At 31.9% G+C, this 24,580-nt stretch overlaps 1 protein-coding gene across 3 annotated transcripts in view; it reads right to left on the bottom strand.

Annotated features, from left to right (window-relative positions):
* The window catches only part of LOC143225511 (eye-specific diacylglycerol kinase-like), a 258,722-nt gene that overhangs the window by 52,317 nt on the left and 181,825 nt on the right, over positions 1-24,580 (bottom strand). For all 3 annotated transcript variants that reach the window (XM_076455094.1, XM_076455093.1, XM_076455092.1), the window contains exons 2-3: positions 7,726-7,804; positions 5,964-6,047 (exon numbers count right to left, since the gene is read on the bottom strand). In XM_076455094.1, coding sequence (XP_076311209.1) covers positions 5,964-6,047; positions 7,726-7,804 — 163 coding nt within the window. The remainder of the gene's footprint in view (positions 1-5,963; positions 6,048-7,725; positions 7,805-24,580) is intronic.

Genomic DNA, 24,580 nt, shown 5'->3' with positions numbered 1-24,580 from the left:
GCTGTAAGCTTTCGGGCTTACTATAACGTTAAATAAAACCAAGATTTCGGTTGCATGATTTATTTACTATAGATCACTGACAATGTAGCAATGCGCTAAAACAAACATGTTTCTATCAAAGTATTTATTAACGTTACAAGTTAGTGTAGTCAGTATATAATGAATTATGTACTATAAATAAACAACAACATGGTATTTTCAAATATATTTTATATGTAACAGTTACAAAATCTTACCCTGTAAGTGAAACAATAGTTTGAGTTTGTATTTGTGGTAAAGCTATTGAAGCTATATGCGCTGTCATTAAATTTTGAACTACTATATATAAAGAAGCCATCCAATCAGCAGAACCCTACCACTCACATCCTTGTTAAAGAATTAACCGTCAATCTTTTTATGTATTCAGAACTAAAAGTGTGAGAAATAGTTTTGTGGTATAACACGGATTTGAACTTGGCTTGCCAACTCTGAAAGCCACAGTTGTACCTTAGAGACAACTCGCGTCTGGGAATCAACATATATATTATGTGGAAATAGACAATAGCTTCGCTTAAACAGATTTCAGTTGTTATCTTTTGGAAAAGAATATACTGGTACAAAGACGAGCATCTGCATTCATGTATATTAAATAGTTTTATTATCAATTTACACGGATCATTCAGGACTTCAGAGTAAAGGCCGAAAAGACGTTTCAAACAAGAAAAGAGGGAGAAAAGTTTGTAACACACGTGTTCAACACAACTTCTGAACTGATCTCTTAACAAATCATTTTGCAGTTTGCTCATAAAATATACGTGGTTATTCGAAAATGATTAGTTTTAGCAAGTTGAATACAGCTTCAGGCTGATAACGCACCTTTTGTGTTTTCATGTGGCGTATAAGTTGTGTTTTTTACGACTCATATCTAATATTACTGTGGGCCTGGCATGGCCTAGCGCGTTAAAGCGTGCGCTTCGTAATCTGCGGGTTCGCGCCCGAGTCGCGCCAAACATGCTCGCCCTCCCAGCCGTGGGGGCGTTATAAAGTGACGGTCAATCCCACTTTTCGTTGGTAAAAGAGTAGCCCAAGAGTTGGCGGTGGGTGTTGATGACTAGCTGTCTTCCCTCTAGTCTTACACTGCTAAATTAGGGACGGATAGCACAGATAGCCCTCGAGTAGCTTTGTGCGAAATTCCAAGAAAAACAAAATAATATTACCGTGAATATTGTCTCCTTAATGTTTTATTCGTTCGATTCAATGAAAATGACAACATGCAACGATATTTCTAAAATAGTCAATGACGATAGGGTTTTATGAATTATGATGATTGAAATAGTGCTCAACTTCGAAATCATGAATCACTGAGAGACTTTTTTAGCTATGTTCCACACTTTATAATTTAATGTGTGAGTTCGAAAACCAGTTGCACATATCCAGTTTCATGTGTTAAAGTAACATTCTTTTCCTCTGTACATAGAACCATTTTGGTTATGTGAATCAAAGCTACTAATTGTTTGGACAAATCTTGCAAATCTTTCAGTCAATATAAAGACCGTTTACTCAAGAGCATACGTTATGAAATAATCAAATATAACACAATTCATAGTCATGCTATATAACAAATCCACTAACTACTTTTTTCAAATGTAATTTCATAAAACGGATTCTTTAAATTTTGATAATTATCATATTTTCAAGACGCTCTCTGCTGGAGTAAAATATTATATTGAAAATAAATGTATAAACAAATTTAATATATGTATGAAATGAATTTTCATTAAATACTATAATTATCTTTAGAGAAAGATGGAATAAAACAATAACAGAAATAAGTCAGAATTATAACTATAATTGCGTGTATTTATGACTTGATTTCAAATGTGCTTTTGTACTATTTAGCTTGAAGTCGCTGAATGGTTGTTAGTAAAGTTTGTTCTGGCTCGCGGCTCATCGTTCTATGTTATGAAGATTGTGATTAGATGAAGACGACATGTTCTCCTTTATGAAGCTCATAAACTGCAACTTTAGAGACTAGATTTAAAAAAAAACAATAAAACATCTAGCTGTCACCATTTACCAAGAGGAGGCTGAATCAGTAATGTAAGGCAAGTGCTTATATCCCCTTTCAATGACCATATTATAAAGTTACAGTATCATCTTCAGGGACAGTGACTATAACAAATAAGAAACATATAGTAAATTTGTTTTCCCAAAAGTTGATGAAAAAAAAATTTGTTCGGTTGAATTATTCGGGAGAAGAATTCAATATTTTTTTTATTGTTTTCACTCAGTCACCCCTGCACTCACAGAATATAACACAAAAGGTCGTGAACTTGGGGTAATGGTGCTATCCTTTCTTCTCTTCTCAAAATCTCTCTATTTCAAGGAATTTCCATTTAAGTTACTAAGTGAATTTTACAAACAAGCGTACACAAAAGAAATTGGCGAACTTTACCGTACCGATTATTTTAAAGAACACTTCAGACTGGAGTCTAAGTGATTACTTTCCAGTACTAAAAGGACTACTATCATATATTTATATGAAGCGGACAATGCTTTATTTTGTGTTAGATTTTAATGGTAGGTTATTAGAGATTCTTCTGAGTAATAAAATCGAATCAAATATATGCGCACTCCATGCTAGGTATTGCTGGTGCACAGAAATACAGCTAATAAAATAGAAACATATATGTATAATAAAAAATCAAATCATTTTTTATAAAGACAGGAAGGGATGGATATATATATGTAACATAGTTAGCTTTAGTAACATAGAAAGTTTTAATGCTACAAAGTTATTGAAACACGAAAACTAAAAGTAGAAAAAAAAAAGAGTTATTTAAAATTAAAATCATTTTATTTCTGCAAATTACTGCAATTGTGTTATCTGAGCCCAAACAGGGATACATTAGCGTTTAGAAGTGACACTTGTAAACAGTGGAAAAAAAATGGACAACTGATTATATGCTGCGTGTTGCACATGCTTTTTAATAAGTGAGCTCAGACAAAGTGCTGTTGAGCCCACATGACCTAAGAGCGATGCATTATAAGAATTCTGTCTTCTTAATATTCAAAATAATTATTTAAATGAAATAATACGCACCAAGAAAAGTTTATGGATGGACAAGATGCGTCCTGAATTAAATAAACCAATTAGTACACGACAAAATTGAATAAAATGTTGTGTTACAGGAAGAAGTAAAAATTAGGAATATACAGAGACATTACTCAAAAGGAGACTGATATTTCTAAATGTAATTATTTATGCGTTTATATACCCAAGATATATTTAGAGGAATTATAACCCTAACTCGTTCAATCAAATTAAGAAATTGCTTTTCATAACTGATTGCATTTGGGATAAGCAAACAGAAATGTTTACTGGTTAAAGAAGGTATTTTGTATTAAAATTTAAAACTTTAATAATAACTAGTAGCATTCTAATTATTGTTTTGAATTTCGCGCAAAGCTACTCGAGAGCTATCTGCGCTCATTCTAATTATACAATAAAACAATATTTAACTTTCAATTCGTTGTTTTGGTTTGGTTTGGCTTGAATTTCGCGCAAAGTTACGATTAGGGCTATCTGCGCTAGCTTTCCCTAATTAACCAGTGTAAGACTAGAGGGAAGACAACTAGTCACCACCGTCCACCGCCAACTCTTGGGCTACTCTTTTACCAACGAATTGACCGTCACATTATAACGCCCGCACATCTGAAAGGGCAAGCATTTTTGTTGTGACAAGGATTCGAACCCGTTAAGCCTCAGATTACGAGTTGAATGCGTTAACCACCTGCCCATGCCGGGCCTCGTCATTTTGGATATTCGCGTGAAATCCGATAGAAAAAGGGATTGGTAGACAGTCACTACCATATCGTGGGATATTATTCATATCTATAAAAGTGACAATTGAACTTCAATATTATAGTCAAACCATGTCTCCAAAATAAATAGCATGGTGTTTCTATAACGGGATGGAAACCTTCAGTCCTAGAATCCATAGGTTTGCATACTAACCACTAAGTCACCTGAACTATATTGATAAAAGTCGACATTTTGATATAAGAATACTTTGGATACATTTTTAATACTTAACTATTCATACGTCAGCATGATCAATTTTAACCGAGTCGTACATTTCATTATTTGCTGATATTTTTAATTTAATGTTTTTATAACAGTAAACGTTTGCTGCAGTGTAACTTTTATTAAATAAAATCAAAAAATAAATTAATGTTGTTCATCACCTTAAATACAACATCATGCAACTCTCGTAGATTGTTTGTTTTTATTTCAACAATTATTTAAAATATAAAACTTCCAAGGATGAGTTTTTGTCTTCAATTTACAATTCTTTTTTTTAAAACCGTTGGTGCATTATGGATTACTTTCAGAATTTGGGAGAGAACAAAGATAAACCTATGTCAAAAGGCAAATTATGATGTGCACATTCTCCTGTGTCCTAAGAATCATGGCTAGAGATGCATTCTAAGTGAAAATAACTGTTGGTGTGAGCGTACTCATTTTATTTTGTTGTGAGCGACTTTCGATTAAAAAATGAAGGCGTTCACACAATTATATTCCTTAACATATAGCGTTATCATTGTTTGGCTGTACGTTTATTAATAATCTATTTTAACATAAAACACATAGCTAAATGTACTTATGTTCATAATGGCAGTTGGATAACCATGGGAAGAGCTCTCATGCCGATAAAGCCAAAAAACACTTTTAGAGATGCAAAAGTGCTTTTCAATCTTAAAAACACTTTTAGAATGTTTGGAAAGTTTCCAACATATTCGTGTTTCAAAAGTATATTTTGTCATGTACACGTGCATTAAGCGAGAAAAATTCACACAGTAACATTCACTGTCACCTTTAAGGCGTATCGGTGAATAACATGAGGTTATAATCGTATTCTAGGTGAGACAAACCATCGTGATCCTGAAACGTTGACAATGTCTTGACATTCTAAACTAAAAATTTATTATGTTTGATATTTTGCACTTGAAAGGTGTATTCGATGGCTTTACAAAACGTTTCAAAGAATACAACATTAGATGTCAGAGTGCCGCTACCAGAACTCTAGCAAACCATAACTCTCAATACTCAGTTAAGGATGTTACATATGACGGATCGATCACCATGAAATCCAACGAATTTAATGCTACGTCCGTAGTTTTTTGACATCCACTGATAAACTTTTTTATGTGAGATGAAAATAAGAACTACGCTTCTAGGACATATAGAAAGTGTGTTTTTCTCAGTCGAATTTCGTTACAAAATAACCGCATTATAAAAATCTTGTGTGCAGGATCTAAGAATGTTTGTATTTAGGAAATTCGTATGTAACCAAACATCTAATAAAATTATAAAACCCTCAGGTACTTTCATCATAGAAAATCATCAATTGAAATGAAAAGTTGTGAAGAAACATAGTTTTGATAACATTTTTTATAATATACTCTAAAAACTACAGCTGTATGTAAAACTAGCACTTATTGTTGCTATGTTGTTAATTAAAAACACTTTTTAACTTTTATTTTAATTAATCAAGAAAGAGTAATAAGGTTATATGAAGCAATTATTTGATTATAAAACTTGTGTTCAGTTTCATTATTTTACTTTATTGGATATTTGAGCAATTTTACCACGTTTGCTAATTTTTGAAAAAAATTAACTAATACATCTCAATCAAAGATGAAACTACGCAGATGAATAGAACGAATATATCCGACGAATGGTTAAATAAGTTTATTTCCTGCTCTTAGGTTTCGAGCAAAAATTCAATTAGAAGCTATTTAAAGGATAAATTATCTAGAAAGGGCTGTTATGAAATTTCTCCTTGTAACAAAAGTTAAAACTTGAAGATCCAATTGTAACTTGAAGTTATTAGTGAACTATTGTAGCTCATAGTTCAAAAATGAAAGAAGAACATTTATGAGCATTAATTAAAAAATTAAAACTAATAAAAATAGAGTACCGAACAGTCATTTTCTCCAACGTAGCACAAGTCCCCAGAGGCACTAGTGGCGACCCAAAGATGGTCTCCATTGATCGCTGTCTCCTAAAGGTTATAAAATGGTAACACATTAATACATGGTAATTAACATATTTTTAGATGGACCACTTTTGTAATCTAAGTCTTTAGGTTTTATGGCTTGAAACTTTGGCTTGAAAATAATAAATATTTTTAACATTGAAAAGAATCACTAGCCAAAACATTTAGATAACACTTTCGTTGTTCAGATAATTTTTCCTCTTGAAGAAGAGGCCTGGTTAGCTTCCACGATCACGTTTTCCTGAGTACCTTAAGTTTTTATGTTTTAGTTATCGACATATCGATTGGGTATTCCAGCTTCCGTGCTAGGCGTTATTGTTATCTAAGTAATTTTCTGAATATGAGAAATGTTAGAAATGTAACGGACTCAGTTTGAGATAATGACTACATTGTAATGTATGGTAGAAAATATTCTTTTGGTGATGTGAATGTAGAGAAGGAAAAGGACTTAAGCAAGAGGTCGGTTCAGGCAAAAAAAAATAGATTTCATAAAAAAAACAATGACTGGTACTAAAACATCTTCACGCGTTCTGGTATAGGTCAAATTTTTGTTGGGTGTTTTCAGCAGGGTACATTAACACATGTTAAAACACATTTTTATTTCTTGTTTTATAATAACTGTAGATATTAATAATATTAACTGTGTTAATATTATTATTATGTACAATTACCCAGTAATGTCATTTATTTTATTTTTTTATTTACGTCAAATACTCAAGTTTGATGTATGACTGCATCTTAACAATGTGTTTTATTTAAACAAGTAATATTATAGTATACACATGGTATAAAAACTAAGTTTTGTAATATATAAACATAATAAGCTTACAAGCAGCTGTTGTGTAACTGACAATAAGTAAATTTAAATCAACAACAAAATAAATGTGGAATGTATTTAGGCGATATTAAACTTTATATAATAACAGGGTTAGATCTTGAACATAGGAAAATATGAAAAAGTAACAAATATTCCATATTTCATCCTCATCAGTTTTTAACTTGGGAAACTGAATATAAGTTAGAATAAAGAACTAGCTATTAGCAATTAAAATATTTATCCAATTTGCTCTACAGCTAGGTCTGTCTACAACATAAAACCATCATGTGAAACAATAGAGATTAATACGAAATAAACTATTATAACATGTAATAAATATTGTATTAACATTTATTAGCATTTAACATCCAAAATAAATTAATACAATATATACACTAAATGAAACACAGGTACTTGGCAGATGTAATTAAATATTTACTTATGAAAATCAGAAAAAAAAGTGTTGCTGATGTTTAACTGCTACATTTAATACTTAAGTGGTACAAATAAGATTTGCAAACTGAACTAAATAATGCCTCATTGTAAATGTTATAACACTACAATTATGAAAAAAATAAACTTTATCAATACTACTGAATCAATTGAATTTCAATAAGCTAAGGAAAATGAGTTGCGGCTAAACAAAAAATGTCTAAAGTGACTTTGGTAATTATAATTTAATATTACTAAATTACTGGAAAGTAAAGAACAAAGAAATTGATAACTACACAAAAGCCTGAAATTGAGGTGCAAAAGAAACGTCGTATGTTAATTATTTTATGAATAATAATTACCACTGTTCTTCAAAAACGTATGAAACGAAAAGCAGATACGTTAAGGTAACCTTACAGGTACAAAAATACTTACTCCCCAATCCGGAGTGCTTTGTAAAGTTCTAGTTTCTCCATTCTCTGTAGAAATTTTAATTTCTCCTTGGATTGCTTTTCTGAAAGACCAGATAGAACAAAATTGGAAGTCATCTCTGTGAATAAGGAAAATAAAGAGACTAAAATGTATTATGTCTAATGAAATTATAGAAATACCTCAATGTTGTAGTCTTTTCTTATCTTTTGTCTCTCTATCTTTAAGCAACTTGTAAAAATTTCAGTCAGGCCATGTTATTAACTAAGGTATGTATAAACGGAAGTATTGTACAAATGCCAGCTTCTATATCACAACTGGTTTTTAAATGATTTAGAGGTAAATAAATGGTCTATTATTGAAGGTATTAAAATATGACTAAATATTAAAATGATATGTGTACTAAAACAGAACATTACGTTTCAAGTAACGTTAAAAATAAATGTTACACAGGAAAAATATGTATATAAAGCTTAAATGTAGATAAATATTGTTTGACCCAGAGTTACGTTTGGTTCATAAAATATTTAAAGGTTTTGAATTTTGCGCAAAGCTACACGAGGGCTATCTGCATTAGCCGTCCCTAATTTAGCAGTGTAAGACTAGAGAAAAGACAGCTAGTCAACACCACTCACCGTCAACTCTTGGGCTACTCTTTTATCAACGGATATTGGGATTGACCGTCACTTTATAGCGCCCCCACGGCTGAAAGGGCGAGCATGTTTGGTTCGACGGGGATTCTAACCTGCGCCCCTCAGATGCTGGGACTATACTGAAAGGTAATTATTTTAACTATGAATAAAAATGATAGATTTTCTTTGTTAAGCCTAACGTAATCTCCGGCATTGGTGGTAAACAACTTGTTAAATCCTAATTCATATAACAAATCCAAAATCTAGGTTACTACTTTAAAAATGTAGGTTACCACTTGAGGCCCGGTATGGCCAAGCGTGTTGAGGCGTGCGACTCATATTCTGAGTATAATATGTCAGCAAAGTATCTTGTACATCACTTTGCAAAGCGATAGAAAATTTTAAAACATTCTAGATATTGACTTCAGTTTGATACATCACAGAAAACGTCTTCCCAGTGAGTTGCGAATCCAACCTCAGATTCTAATATTTTATACAGCATGTTGACAAACACCTTCGGTTAACCGATTTGCGCAATAAGCAGAGCACACTTTTGATGTGAATGACCGTCAGGCAAGTACAAATACTAAAGGTCTGTGAAGCTAGAGGTGCTGTGTGTCATAAGAATGACGGACAAATTTTACTATTCTATTAGAGTAGCCCAAAAACTGACAGTAAATGGTGTTGATTAGATTATTTCTGTCCAGCCTATTACTTTACAATTAGAGACTGCCCGAGTAGAGAGGTCTCGTGCAGCTTTGCGTAAAATTTCAAGTAGGTAGATAGAGAGGGATAAGGAAATCCCATAAAAGCACCTATATAAGAAAAATACTGTTAGAAACAAGCAATGTTTCTAGGTTAATAATAACGCAAATTTTAAGTAAAAGTGTAATTTTGCGCGTAAATCAACAAACAACAATAGTAGCAACAACACTTATTAAGACTCAAATATGGCGTCTACAACTATAATAAAACTGTTTAATAAATGATAATATCAAATAGATTAGGCAGTTGTTGAGCAAAAATTTTATTTAAAATAATAACTAAATTCTTTTGTCATTACGTGTTTAGGCTTTTTTGCAGTACTATGAGTCTGTGAAAGGTTTAGAAAATCACAGTATTCGTTACTGTGAATGTTTTAATAACAAAAAGTTATTTTATAAAAAACACAATGAAGAAAATGTCTCTGTTTTTGGACACTTAAAACCACTTAACTCGAATCTAGATATACATTACTCGGTGTATATATTATAAACAGGGCGCATCCTAGTAATTAGTGTGTCAAGCAGGAGATCTAACTGTCCCATGTTGAAATCTCAATATAACGATGTTACTTACTCTGTCATTTGGCTAAGAGTGACCACGTAATAAACAGTAAGCGACACTCACTCGATACGCTCCTAGTTACAGAAGTACTAAATTATGGTTGGTTATTCTTCTGTATCAGAAATTTCTGACCTTTGTGCTTAATACTTACTACCCAACTAAAAATATCAAGCATTTTATAAAGAATTTGTCAAAATAGATCTCGTTATATGAAATTACCAAACGTGATTAGTAGGAAAGGTTGTAATTATTTCCATTTTACAATAAAGTCGTTTTAACTCAAAGCGATTGATGTCATATAAGACTATTACATTTACACACGCTCAAAGTAAATACTGTTAGAGGCAGAAACTGTGTAAAAACCGAAACGGATAGAATAAAAACCTGCTCTCGCGGAAATAAAGCATATTAGCTAGCGACTAGAAACGCATAACGTGTGTTTTCTTATAGCAAAGCCACATGGGGCTATCTGCTGAGCCCACCGAGGGGAATCGAACCCCTGATTTTAGCGTTGTAAATCCGTAGATATACCGCTGTACTAGCGGGGGACGAAACGCACAACCGGAAGACATTCCTGGTAATATTTCATTATGGAAACGTGCATTCTTACCCAATGTTAGACATAGATTCATCCTTTTTCGATCATGACAAAGGTAGACTTTTGACTAATGTTTACAAATCCTCTGCTACTCTACTCATATAAAAATAACGACATTTTAAAATTTATTACGTTACTGCAACTGAAAGAAAATTCTAAGAGCATTACTATATTCTATACGTTACTATATTCTATTTCGCAGTTATCATTCCAGAACCAATAGAACCACGATTCATGTTTGTGTGTGTAGATTGACACGACGATATTCAGTATTTGTTATATTAAAACAAATCACATGCTTTACACAAGCTTTTAATTTCAACGTACACGCGACCTAATGTTATAATCTTACAGGTTAAGATAGGTTTTTTTTTTCAGATTATTAGTTGATATAACCATAGGTTTACAAAACTATTTTTCCTCTTAATGCTAATATAGTTGGCTTAATTTCATATTTAATATATATTTATCCCAATAATAAGTGTAGGTTATGTTAAAAAACAAATGTGGAAAAAGGAAAATACTAAGACCTTAGCTTTATTATAACAAACAGTTATACTTTTTATCTAAGAATGATTTAACCATTTTTACACATTACATGACTTTTTAAATGTTAAATTGCGTTTCAAAATTAACAAGAAACATAGACTATTTCATTTTTTTTAGTTTATTTGTTTCAGAATTTTCCCACAAGGCTACACAAAGGGCTGTATAAGCATAGTATAGAGTGATGTGTATTTTAAGGAATGCACCTAGTTAAAAGCACACACAGCTATCTCTTGGGCTATTCTTGTCAGAGAGAAAAGTGGAATTTCACCCTTAATTTTACAGTGCATTCACGACCCCAATGTGTGGAGTGGTTTTTTGTGACAACTGGCCACGAACCCCGAGTTTCACAGTTCGCAGTATAAACACCTAATCACTAAACTACGTCCAGCTCTCATTATGCAGGGTGAAAAACTTGTGGCTTATAGTTATTTATAATTCTGTAATTAAGTTTTGTAATTTTTCTTATCGACAATCGAGCTGCATAACATTTTAACGAATAAAACTCAGAAGAAAAACAGTTTACTCGAAATTAAATTTTGCCTAATCTGACTGGTTGTAAATTAATTAATGAGAGAAACGAAGTATAACGTAATAACCAAAATAGCTTACAAACACGTATGCATGTTTTATAAAAGAAAATTTGAAGTTAATTAGACATCATATATCTGTTCATATCAGCACCTTTAAGGTTATTAATACATTAAATATTTTATCAAAGCTTGAGGAAATAATTTTTTTTTTAACTTTTATTCTAAATTTTGCATCAGCAGTTAGTTGATTAAGCTATCAAAGATAATATCAAACTTTATAATTTATGCAATTAATACTGTCAATTACAGAATCGAAAGAAAATGGAAGTTCACTAATTTTGAATGATGATATTCTGTTTCATTGTTGTGTTTAAAGTAAAAAATAATCCAGAATAAAAGCAAAAAGTAAAAGTATGGCTAATAATTTAGTAAATATTTTTATGGTACATTTAATTTAAATGTTAATTAAGTTTTATTTATAGAAACATTTCGAAATACATAGACCACATCAAAGTAGAATGATTTCCGGCGAATCAGAAGAATCCGTTTGTTTTCGTCCAAATGAATAAGAAACTATGTATCACGTGAAAGTATAATTATTTCAAAAGAATCAGATTGCAGGAAATTGCTTACTATCGTCGTAATATATAAAAAGTATCTCATGTGATTTGTAAAAAAAACATTAGGAAACAAATATACCAGATGTTAGTTCAGTACAATGTTCTTTTTTAAAAAAAATTACAGTCTTACAAGACCCAGTTATAACCCTTTGTCGTGAAACATTGCTTTATTAAAGTATCAATGTAAAAATCTACACGTTCAACTGTTTTAATAGCTTAGTAATATTTTGTTTTTCATATTGAAGTTGTTTTCAATAAACTCAAACATAAAAAGAATGTCTAGATTTTTCTACTTCGCAAGGTTGGTCGTGGCCCTTTGGTTAGTCTACCTGTCTATGAGTCCACGATCACATCGTTCGCTTCACGACAGACCAAAAACTAAAAATATAATCTTGCTACGCACTTTAAGGCCTTAGCTGCGTTATTTGCTCAGACAAGAGTAAACAAATTGTGGTGGATCTTGTTGTCTTTAGACTGTAAATTCAAAAGTAGGGGCGACTAGCAAAGATAGATTTAGCACAATATGTGCTATTAAATAGAAGAATATAATAAAAATCAAAGATATATCTGTTATCTTTCATATAATTATGAAGCTTTCTCTTAAAGTCACTTTAACTTGAAGTATCTAAAACATCTAAAAGCAACTCGTTTCAAAGGCCAATCACCCTGTTAGAAAAATGAAACTGTCTTAGCTGTAGATGACTCCTACTCTGTGGTAATTTATATTTGTGTCCCCTAGTTCTACCAATTTCACAATGAAATATGAAAAAAATGATGATGCATCAACATTATCAATTCCCTTAATAATCTTAATCACCTCAATAAACTTCATTCTAACTTTTCTTTTTACAAGAGAAGACTATATCTGAAATCTTAATCTCTTCTCATATGACAAACTCTCCATCCCAGACACCATTGTAGTAGTCCTTCTCTGAACCTTTTCCAATAACTCAATGCCCTTCTTAAGATATGAAGCCAAAACTGGACACAGTACTCTAAGTGTCGCCTAACCAGTGATCAATATAATAAAATTATAACCTTTTTATGCTTCTGTTCAGTAGTTTTGTAGATATCACTTAAAATCCTATTTGCCCTACAACTAGCAACAGCACACTGCTTGGATGGCTTTAGAGACTGATCAACGACAACATTAAGATCCTTTTCTTTCTTAACACCGTTAAGGCTACTTCTATCCAAATTATACTTATACTTCAAATTATGACAACCCACAGATGTTCTCTTGCATTTATGATAATTAAAACCCATCTGCCATTTATTTTCCCAACTCACTAAGTGATCTAAATAATTTTGTAAAGCAGTATCCTTCTACTCACAGTCAGCAACATATAAGACTTTAATATCATCAGTGAATTTAAGAATTTATTGACCATTTCTTCATCTTTGTCATTGATGTAAATCAAAAGAGCAAAGGTTCTTAGGCTGAGCCCTGAGGTACCCCACTTGTGATATTAATCCAGTTTGACTGAACTTCATTTATAATAACCGTCTGCTTTCTTATCTAACTTATCTCGTATTTATATGGATATTTTTGTACGAGCCTTTTATGTAGCACCTTGTCAAATGCTTTCTAAAAATGCAAATACAAAAAATCTACATAAGCAGTATTCCTTATAAATAATATAAAAATATTTGTTAAGCAAGGTTTTCCTTTGGTAAAACCATGTTCGCCATCCAATAAAATTCTAAACTTTGTTAAGTGATTTTGCAAACATATTTTATTATTATTTTTCTCTTCAGTTTTTGCTAAGAAAGATTTAGCAATATTCCTCATCTTGAGTAGTTGAGAGATGGAATCATGAGAAATATTGCTAAATCTTTCTTAGCAAAAACTGAAGAGAAAAATAGAATTTAATAACCCAGGCGTCTTATAATTGTGTGATAGGAATATTTCTTTATCATTTCTCAGCGGTCCTACCCCTATCCTTACATTTTGTTTACACTTAATGTATTTAACGAGATTCTTACTGTTAATTGTTACATTTTCGGTCAACTTTCTTGAAGTTCTATAATTTTTTAAATCTCTCACTGTACCAGCCAATCTAAATTTCTTAAATTTTTGATGTTTTTCTTTAATTTTATCTCTCATACCCTTTGCGAGCCAACCAGATTGTTCACTCGGCAGATTGTTCCTTCTCCAAGGAATATTTTATCTTAAATATTTTTAAAAAATCCACATTTGACCACTGTATACAAATAACTCAGCGGTTCAATTAACAACATATAATTCTTGTCGCGTTCCTTCAGAATTAGATTATTTAAAATTTGTACTCAAAATATCATTATAACCGATAATTACATGCAGTAAATGATCAAATTTAATAGGTGAATGACAGAATTTCCACCTTTTCAATTATCTCTCAATCAGAAGTTAACAATAAATCTATAATAGCATTGTTTCTATTAGGTTTCTTGACCAATTGTTAAAGAAAACCACCTCGAATAGTTTCCATAAACCTTTTTCCCTTATGATTAAACTCTATATGCCTGGAATTAAACTTACTCGAATTATGGCCCCGTTAATAGCTGAAACCTTAATCTAACTGTAACATTTATCATTAATTTCGTCAATATCAGCTGTTGATCTGTAACAAATTCCCATCAAAGACCTTTTTCCTTTATATCTGCTAACAGAAATCCAAAAGATCAATCTAATTCCTGTTATATCCTTAACATTAACAAGATTTACATTTTACATATAAAGCCACTCATTTCTTCTCTTTAGTACGCTAACCCTATTAAATAACCCATAACCCTGTATTTCAAAGAAACTTCTATCATCAAAGTTGTCAACATTTAACTGTGTTTCAATTATTCCATTTATATCAGCAATTCCATTTTACCAACGTTCTAAAGTAGTCTTTTATTTTATTTCTTTCACTTCCAGCATTACAATAGTAACAAGTAGGCTCACATACAGAACTAGTTTTATACTAAGTTTCTATGTTAAACTATTCTCTACTTCTTATTTTTTACATTTAGTTTATCCTGGCCCTAATTACTGTCTAGTTCTAGTTTAAAATTTCCCTTACAGCTGAGTTAATGGCCCTTGCGAACAAACTAGCTTCTATCCAATTTAAATATAGACCATTTTTTTCCAAAAGCTCTCTTTTCCCTTTAAACTAATCATGCAAGTCCAAACAGCCAATCTAATCATCCTTACATATTAACCTAAGTTTGACGTTTAGCCCCAGTGACCTACTTATAATTTCATCTCCACAATTAATTTTCGGCAGTATCTATGACACAATTAAGTTTTGGCTCTTTTCTTGAAATTCATTTATCAACCCCTTGCACTTATCAATTAACTCCTCTGATCTATCTTGTCCTATATAACTAGCCCTACGTGCATAACATAAACTGCATCATTGCTAGCTCTTGCTCTGTAAGTTATATCCTCCACCTGTGCCTCTGGCATAGGCGCGAATATCCATTAAAATACCTAATTTACAATTTTCAGTTTATACAAACATTAACTCATTGATAAACTATAAGATTGGTTTAATTGTCAGTAAATACAAAGCTGACCAAAAGCAATGAGACTCGATATTTTAGTGTCATAGCCCAGAGATTTGCTGCTGGGAAACTGGGGAGGGGGATAGAATGTATAATATATAAAAACAACAACAATATATATTTCTTTCTCTCAGAGTAATAGAATTGAATAGATTTATTACAAAAACATATATTTAGCTTATATTAAAACACAATATGCGATGAAAATTAGATTAATTTAAGAATTTCGTAGTTAGTTTAACGTTATTAACCAGTTTTAACGCTGCAGTTATACGTATTTTAGCTTTTACGTAGAAAAACAACAACTGGTAATTCATCTGACAAAATTTGTGTGTATGTAGCTACAGATCGATATAAGTTATCGAATATAACAGGATATTTTATTTTCATGTACTAAAATTAGACAGTAAATATTGGATCCTCATCTAAACTTTGACATAGGTGTTACGCCTGTAGTCTTCATCAAGATGAAGACTTGTAGATAATTCTTGTTAATATTTCATCACATATAAACTTTTATCTTTGACCTTTTTGGTCAGCTTTACACTCGGAAATAGTAGCCTTATGTTTCGCGAGATTAATATGAACAATAGAATGGCCTGCTTTTGAATTATATAAAATAAAAGCATTTCTTGTCCAGTATAATGCTAACCAATATTCTGTCATTTTTCTCAGGTAAGTTCTACATAAATACAAAAGTACTGGTTTTATACTTTAGGCTTGACTTTTTGATATGCTAGAATCGTTCTCAAGCAGTTTTTGTCTTTTCCTATATCTATATATGTATCTTTATATGTGCTAGTATTAAAACTTTTAGGGTTATACATAGTCTTTCGATTAAATGCTCTTGGTTACCGTGGTTACCAGATAAGCATTTTGCAGGTATTAAATCGTAAATGACAACAGAACGTGAAAATGTGCGAGGAAAATGTGTAGTTCCTAGAACAAACGTAGTACAAATTTAACCCTCGTTCGAATGAAATTTGGTGGAGTTTGAAAAATATAAATAGAAAAATTAATATTACGAAAATTCAAAATTATTTAAAATAAATTATATATCTATAGTTATTAGAAACGGAATGAATACAGTGCATGTAAATAAAAAATGGTGAGATCCAGTTGGTTAATCAATATGGGATTTAATAAAGTTTCCTTTAAAATGTGCACTACATCATGCGTCTCAGGCAGTAATAATAAAATGTATATTCTCTAACAGTATTTTCTTATTGATTCAGCGTAACAGGTAAGAATTTATGAATGCAAAGAAGAATGGGGAAAGACGTTCGCATGGTCTTGGCAACATCTGTTCAAACAGTCGCTTACTATAAATAGCAGTAAATGAACACTAATCAAATTAGCGAAAGAACTGTTGAATTGGGTGATGGGAAACTGTGGTCATCGTAAATGGGTTATGGAAAGTTGCAGGAAAGTTTGCACAGTTTTGGACATGACAGCCTGACAATTGGATTTTTTGCAAAGAAAAATAAGCTCTAGAGATGTGTCAACATAAATGATAACGATGTGGAGATGCTTCAAAATCATTTGAATATAACATATTCAACCTCTGTATTGTTAACGGAAATAAATATTATAGGAAGAACACTGAACTGAGAAACAGTAAAAGAGAATTCAAAACAAAACGCTGCACACTTGTTTTGAAATGTTTTGATACAACATCCCTGTGATAGGGATTTCTCGTTAGCACATTACAAGAGAATCATTGGATATTTTAGGAGCAAATTATATTAAATTATGAATTAATAAAATAAAATTTTTCCAATTCATTTTTATTTTGTACCTTCGCCCTCGCATTTTCAATAAAGAAGGTCCCTAAACTCATCCATACTAGAAAACAATGTCAAAGTTCACTTAGAACATACATGTTTCTCGGGGTCTATTACCATACACTGAAAGTTGACTGCAAATCCATTTCTAGTTGAGTATCAACTTCCTTCAAAATAACATTTTGTCAATATGCTCTATAGTCAACACTGTTAACATGATCAAGTTTAATCAAAACATCCGTATAGAACGAATAACATCTTTCTTATCATTCTCATCTGTGTAACCCGAAAACAGTCATAAGATATGATGACGAAAATAATAAAATGAAGCGCCTTTGCTCTTACTGTTTGCTTCCTTCCAGTAGTTTATATTATTACCTTTCTTTTTACTGAAAACAAGCAACTTTTATGTGATATCGAAAAAATTCTCTTCCGAACTTTTATGATCATACTTCCTTCACATCATACCAATTTTCTACATTTATGAGACTTTGGGGTTTTTATAGTATTAATACTCGGCTGTTGTATAGCTTAAATGATTAAGTATCTTTAATTATCTATATATATCTCGTTTTCTATTCTCTCTCACCAAGTCATCTTCTTGACTACTGTTAATGTTTTCTTTGTTGTTATAACAGTGTTAATCGTGTGAATCATATATACCATAGCTTATATTATAGGTTAAAAGCAATATGTTTATGTTATAGATTACAAGTAGTACACTCATGCCATAGTTTATAAATAGTACACTTATATCTTAATTGGTACAGCTATGCTGAAGCTTATAAGAGTAAAAAATACTAAATTATATATGCAAGTAAAGCTCAAATTTACAAACAGATTCAAAATGTAGTGTTATAGCTTAAACGATAGAGTTTTTCATGACTCATGTAATGCACGAAACAAACTTTTTAAGCTCGAACTGAACATCACATGTCAACATTGAGAATGATAAAGACCACATTTACTGGGCAGTAAACTAGCATTCGTCGAAATTCTAGTTTACTGACGTCATAGTACTGACGTCAATGAGGTAGCAATATACATGTTCATCCCGGCTTCTCATTTAACCTTTTTATTTATTACACCAATAATTTCAAACCTACGAAAAGGAAGTAAGTTCTGAACGGCTAGTTCATGTACAGGAAATACATTATGTTAGACTTCAGTGATTTTGTGGACAAAATGATATAAAAAACAAACAATATTGTTTATGCCTAAATCCAAATTACCCTTCTCACAGCTGGTTACTATATCCTTAACGTACTTTAATTGTTTTACAAGAGAAGAAGAAGGTTGTTATTATTTGGCTTAACCGAGAGAATCATAGAATAAGAAAACTATTAAAACAGTTTTTATATTGTTAATCTAGTTTGTTTTTCCCTTAAAATATCATAGTTAAACTAAAAACAAAAGAATAAGAAACCATACAGCCTGAGTGCTTTCGAAAGGTAGACCTTTACTCGTTAGAGGGGAAACAACAGTGTCAGAGTTTCTTATATTTGTTTTTTAGGACAAAACTACGAAAACTATTTCTATAGTCAGTGGTAATTACCTTGAAGGTGAGAAACTGGGGAGTTTACATTAACGGTAATTTGTAAAAAAAAAAAGTTTATAAAGTAATTTAAATAATAACGCAAGTATTTCTTTCATATTACTTGTTAAATAGTGTAGTTTGGTGGAAAATTTATTTTCAAGTACCATACTGTTTACTGAGGGAGAAGGCTTTTATCTTCTGACCCGTGGTGTAGCTAAACCACAACACTCATATATTATTGTTGTTGACAAGTGTGGGGGTACCTCAAAAGACTATTGTTAATAATTGTAGTGATGTCCCATGAGGTTATTAATCATGGATCTCATATGCTCGTGGACTTCATTCAGCTCGTATGTGATTCTTTAATATCATAAGTTTAGCTCCACATCCAGAACATGAAACAAAGTCAAATACATAACTCTTCTTTAGTTAAGATTAGTTATTTCTGAGAATCATCCTGAGTTACATAAGATACATTTGTATTAACCGTCCTTAGTTTTGAACTGATAGACAAGCGGGATGGTACCCAGTCAACATCTCACACCACTTGGGTTACTGTTGACCTACCTCCACTCTTATAGTACATCTTCAGCCTAAAGTGGGTAATGTATATCCCTTTGACAGCTGGTGAACCCTCAGATTTGCTGTCTGAATACCCGAACTACTAGGCCACGCACGATCAATATAACTTTAGAGACAAATTTGTCATACAGAATAGTCATCCAAATTAAAACAAACAATATACAATGAAGTCAGCATATCGTGCTTAATGAAATATATATAAACCGAACGGAATAAGAAATAATTTATTGTATTGACAACAACAGTAGTCATTTAAATAATGATAGTCTCCAATTTTCATTAAAACTAATTTTATTACTATTTTTTATTAAATGCTTAAGACAGTTTTTATACTATTATTATTATTTTACTCTTATGAAGATATTTCATATTGTGAGATTAGTAAATTGATTTTAGATTAATTAACGAATCTTGTGAAATATTACTGAGAAATTCAATGTATTTAGTTATTATAGGCTTTAAGTCTTGTATATTGGTATGATATTATTCACTTTTTACCAGTTAATTATACAGAACTAACTTCATTAAATTAAAAGTTGATTTCATTTCAGTTTTTCTACAAATTGTATTTTTATCACAAGGTATTAATAATTCTTACTACAAATACATGTATATTAAGGTTAATAATGAATAGTAAAAGTACAGTAGCAACAACGAACATTTGACATGTGTGTGCAGTAACAAATATTTAATTCCGGAACATTTTGGAATATATATATTCTACCTTCAGCAAGCTCTATTGAACAAGGTAAAATATTAGATACAAAAATTTATAAAATTCAAACAGTTTACAAAGAGTGATTAAAATACTGAGTAAAACTATGAAGCAAATTAAAAGACGCAAATAAACAAGAAAGAGTGGGATATTCAACATTTGTAACAATATTGTACAAGTTATTCAAAACAGACTTAACTCCAGTGAAGGTGTGCTATTATTTCAAGTTGGGAGCTCATTTACGATAGATAAACTTTCTTTAACTGAATGTTCAATATTGGATAATTCTGATCAGATGACTTTGAAATTTCTGATCAAGATAGGGTGGTTGTTGTTTACACAATATGTGAAGATTGTGAAGTCTGGTGGATTTGATAGTTTTTACCACTTCTTCTATATTCTTCCACATGTTCGCAGACTTGCAGGAGGAATTGGTGAATAGGTTTTCAATATAAGTGGCATTATAGCCAATACATGTGTATTTATATACACTCCTTGAACGCATAGGAGGTGGCCCGGCATGGCCAAGCGTGTTAAGGCGTGCGACGCGTAATCTGAGGGTCGCGGGTTCGCATCTCCGTCGCGCCAAACATGCTCGCCCTTTCATCCGTGGGGGCGTTATAATGTGACGGTCAATCCCACTATTCGTTGGTAAAAGAGTAGCCCAAGAGTTGGCGGTGGGTGGTGATGACTAGCTGCCTTCCCTCTAGTCTTACACTGCTAAATTATGGACGGCTAGCACAGATAGCCCTCGAGTAGCTTTGTGCGAAATTCCAAAAATCAAACAAACGCATAGGAGGAAGGTATTTGAATATATTTTGTATTTTTTGTATTTTGTATTTTAAAGTGATTTAAATATAATTTGTAGTTAAACTTGTGGACGAATCGTTATAATTGTTTTTAAAATATGTGATTTCACTATGAAGCTTTGCTAACTTTGAAAAAGGAATGATCAGTTTTAATGGCTATTTGCCAACGGTGTGTGGTTTCTTTGGGGGCTCAAGTTTGTATGAAAGGAACTTGCTTGCCAGGGCTTAAATAAAATACGTGGGATGGCTATTGTTTATTAGAATGTTCTTTAAAGTAGTGATTTCGGTATGAAGGGAGAGGTAGTCAGAACAGGTGCTATATGCTCTATTGAGAATATATTTCGAAACGTTCAAGTATAAATATTTGTTAATGTACACACGTGTCAAATATTTGTTGTTGCTGCTGTCATTACACTGTTCATTATTAACATTAACTTTAGAATAATCTCTAAAAAGATAGTAATATATTTTGCATCAGTATGTGTCTGAAGTTTTCCGTCGTCGACGCACTTTATTAAGTTTCAATATGATAATATAAATATCCACTTAACGTCACTTGTTTTCTCTACTACATTTGACACGATAAATCGACAAAATAATTACTGATCCGCACGTAGCTTTAAGACCTTGTAAGTAAAAAAAGCTGTAGTTTTCGTGTATGGTGGCTTTACTGCATTCACTCTAGTGCAGTAAATCCCTTCTTGTTCTTTCAACATTGTCTCTGGTATATTCAGTCTTTTTTACAAAATTATATCATTTTCTGACATACTTGTTTTCAAACAATCAATCTTCCTTAAGTTTATTAAATATCTGATATAATTTAGTCTTGATCATCAATTTGTTTTTTGTTGTTTGCTTAGAATTGCGCTCAAAGCTACACGAGGGCTATCTGTGCTAGCCGTCCATAATTTAGCAGTGTAAGAATAGAGGGAAGGCACCTACTTATCACCACCCACCGCCAACTCTTGGATTACTCTTTTACCAACGAATAGTGGGATTGACCGTAACATTATAACGCCCCCACGGCTGAAAGGGCGAGCATGTTTGGCGCGACGGGGATGCGAACCCGCCACCCTCAGATTACGAGTCGCACGCCTTAACACGCTTGGCCATGCCGGGCCAATAATTAATTTACGCCAACTTATTCTGATGCTCTGTATTCTTTAAAATCAACTATCACGTCAGTTTATTCTGTGACGAAACTTTCTTCCAACTGGATCACAATAATCCTTAACTTAAACTCATCCTTATTGTAGTAGAGTATTTATTAATTTACCCATTCGTTATACTAAAATTTTCTATTCAGTATAACAATCATTTTAAACAGTTGTTTTTAACATGAAAAAAATATTTTAAAAATTGGACGAATAAAATAAGTTTGCTTGATTTTTAGAACATTCGTGTAGTCTATGAGTTATGATACTGAATTAAGTGTGAGATAAAACTCGGTTCCACGATATCTTCTTCTTACACTTTATTTGATTTTATTATACTAACTTCTACCAATTTCTTGACGCTGTCAACTTAGCAAAATACGTGACCCAGAAAAGGCGAATTGCTTTCAAAAACTAGAGTCTATATATATATGTATGAATGAAATCGATATATCATTTGTCTCTTTTATAGACAAAGACTCAAAATCTTATTTAATTTTCTTCCAGTTAAACACGAGATATTTCCCGGTATCTATTATAACAGTCTTCTAATTTCTTGCGAAGCAAGATTTCCATCACAAAAAAACCTTGAACATCTTAGCGCCGTGTGTCTCAGTCGTTTCTTTACGGTTTTAATATTAACTCTTGCACGATATGACAAGACTGATTCTCTTTGTTTTGCAAAATGTTTCGTGGTTCTGAAACTTCTGTGGCAATATTTCATCTCTAAAAATAAACTTTTTGACTAACATGTTGCTACACCCAAAGTTGCATAATGGGCTATCTGACTCTGCGAACCGCGGGTATCGAAACACGATGGTTATTGCTATGAGCCCTCGGACTTACCGATAAGCCATCGGAGAGGAGGAGAGTCATATGTTAAATAAAAGTAAATGTAATGTTTACATGTTTCCGATAACTAGTTCTGTTTGGATATAACTTAAGTCAATATAATTTCGCAATAATGTAACTGGTGTTTTTCGACATCTCTTAGGCAACTTTTATTAAATAGTAGGATTTGTCTATCACCCCAAGAACAAAGCACGACATTTCGATAACAAGATGAGAGCTGTGGAACCCATGATTTATAGTTCAGTAAGCTAATCCTTTTTTTTATATATAAAATTGGATCTTTATGTACATGAAAAATAAATTTGAAAGGATTTTATCTATTTTAGTTTAATGTACATAGATATATAATTTTATATATGCACATTATATTTACTTATATGTATATATATTTATGTCTCTCTCACTCTTATTTCTCATAAACAAAACAGACTTAACCTCCGTTTGCCAGTCTCACATGAAAAATGATTCAATAATAAAATAATCAGAATAATAGAAATATAAATCAAGAGATCGAGATGTGTGTGTTCAAGTTCACAACGTTTCACATTTATATCACTATTCACTGCCTGCAGACAGTTGCGGGAAGTCAAGGAAGGTTATTGTTCTGGAGAAAAGAAACTCGTAAAATGATTAAGGTAGGGAAGATTGCTTGACTGAAGTAAGAATATCAGATCATGACTAAGTGAAAAAAGATTGTTTGATTTTTGTTTAGGCTTGTTTTAATTTATAAACAATTATCAATAAGCAGAGACGTGGATAAGCTTTTTTAACGCAGTCCTTACTTTTGATTTTGTTTTATTTTACTTGACGGTTCAGTATTAATATTCTTTATATGTGTCTCTCTCTCTCTATATATATATATATCAGCAGTCAGTTTGCGATAAGGTCTGGTATGTCCAGGTGGTTAGAGCACTCGACTCGCAATGTGAGGATTGTGGTTTCGAATCAAACATGTTTGACCTTACAGTCCTGGGAGCATTATAATGTGCCTGTAAATTCTATTATTCATTGGTAAAAGAGTGGCCCAAGAGTTGGCGGTGAGTGGTGATGAGTAGATGCCTTCCCTCTAGTTTTACATTAATAAATTAGAAAAGGCTAGCCCTCGTGAAGTTTGCGCGAAAATTCAAAACAAACAAACAGTTTTCGATAATTGCAAAAGCAACACAACGTAAAATTAAAATAATTAACACTTTATTCTTTGAATTTTTAGATTATTTTGTACATGTAAATTATATTTTAAAATTAGAAATACCTACTCTTTAGATGACGTTTAAAACTTTCTTTTCTATTCCACCTTTACCCGAGTAATATAACAAATGTATATCTAATTATAGAAGGAGACTTGCAATATACATGATACATTAAATTTTGTTATGACAGAAAGATCCCTATGTTATTGTCTAATATCGTTTATACTGATAATGAGAGTTGAGCTGTCATGACAGCAGCTCTATACGTCTACAAGCATAAATAGAATTTTGTTTGTTTCTGCATTTCACTCAATGCCACACAAGGGCTATCTTCGCTAGTCGTTCCTAATTTAGCAGTGTAAGACTAGAGAGAAGGCAGCTAGTCATCGCCAACTCTTAGGCTACTCTTTCATCAACGAATAGCGAGATTGCCCGTCACATTATAACAC

This window comes from Tachypleus tridentatus, chromosome 9 (genome assembly GCF_004210375.1).
Source record: "Tachypleus tridentatus isolate NWPU-2018 chromosome 9, ASM421037v1, whole genome shotgun sequence".
NCBI lineage: Eukaryota > Metazoa > Arthropoda > Merostomata > Xiphosura > Limulidae > Tachypleus > Tachypleus tridentatus.
The sequence above is the reverse complement of the archived record's forward strand: the minus strand, read 5'-3'. Positions and strand labels throughout refer to the sequence as shown.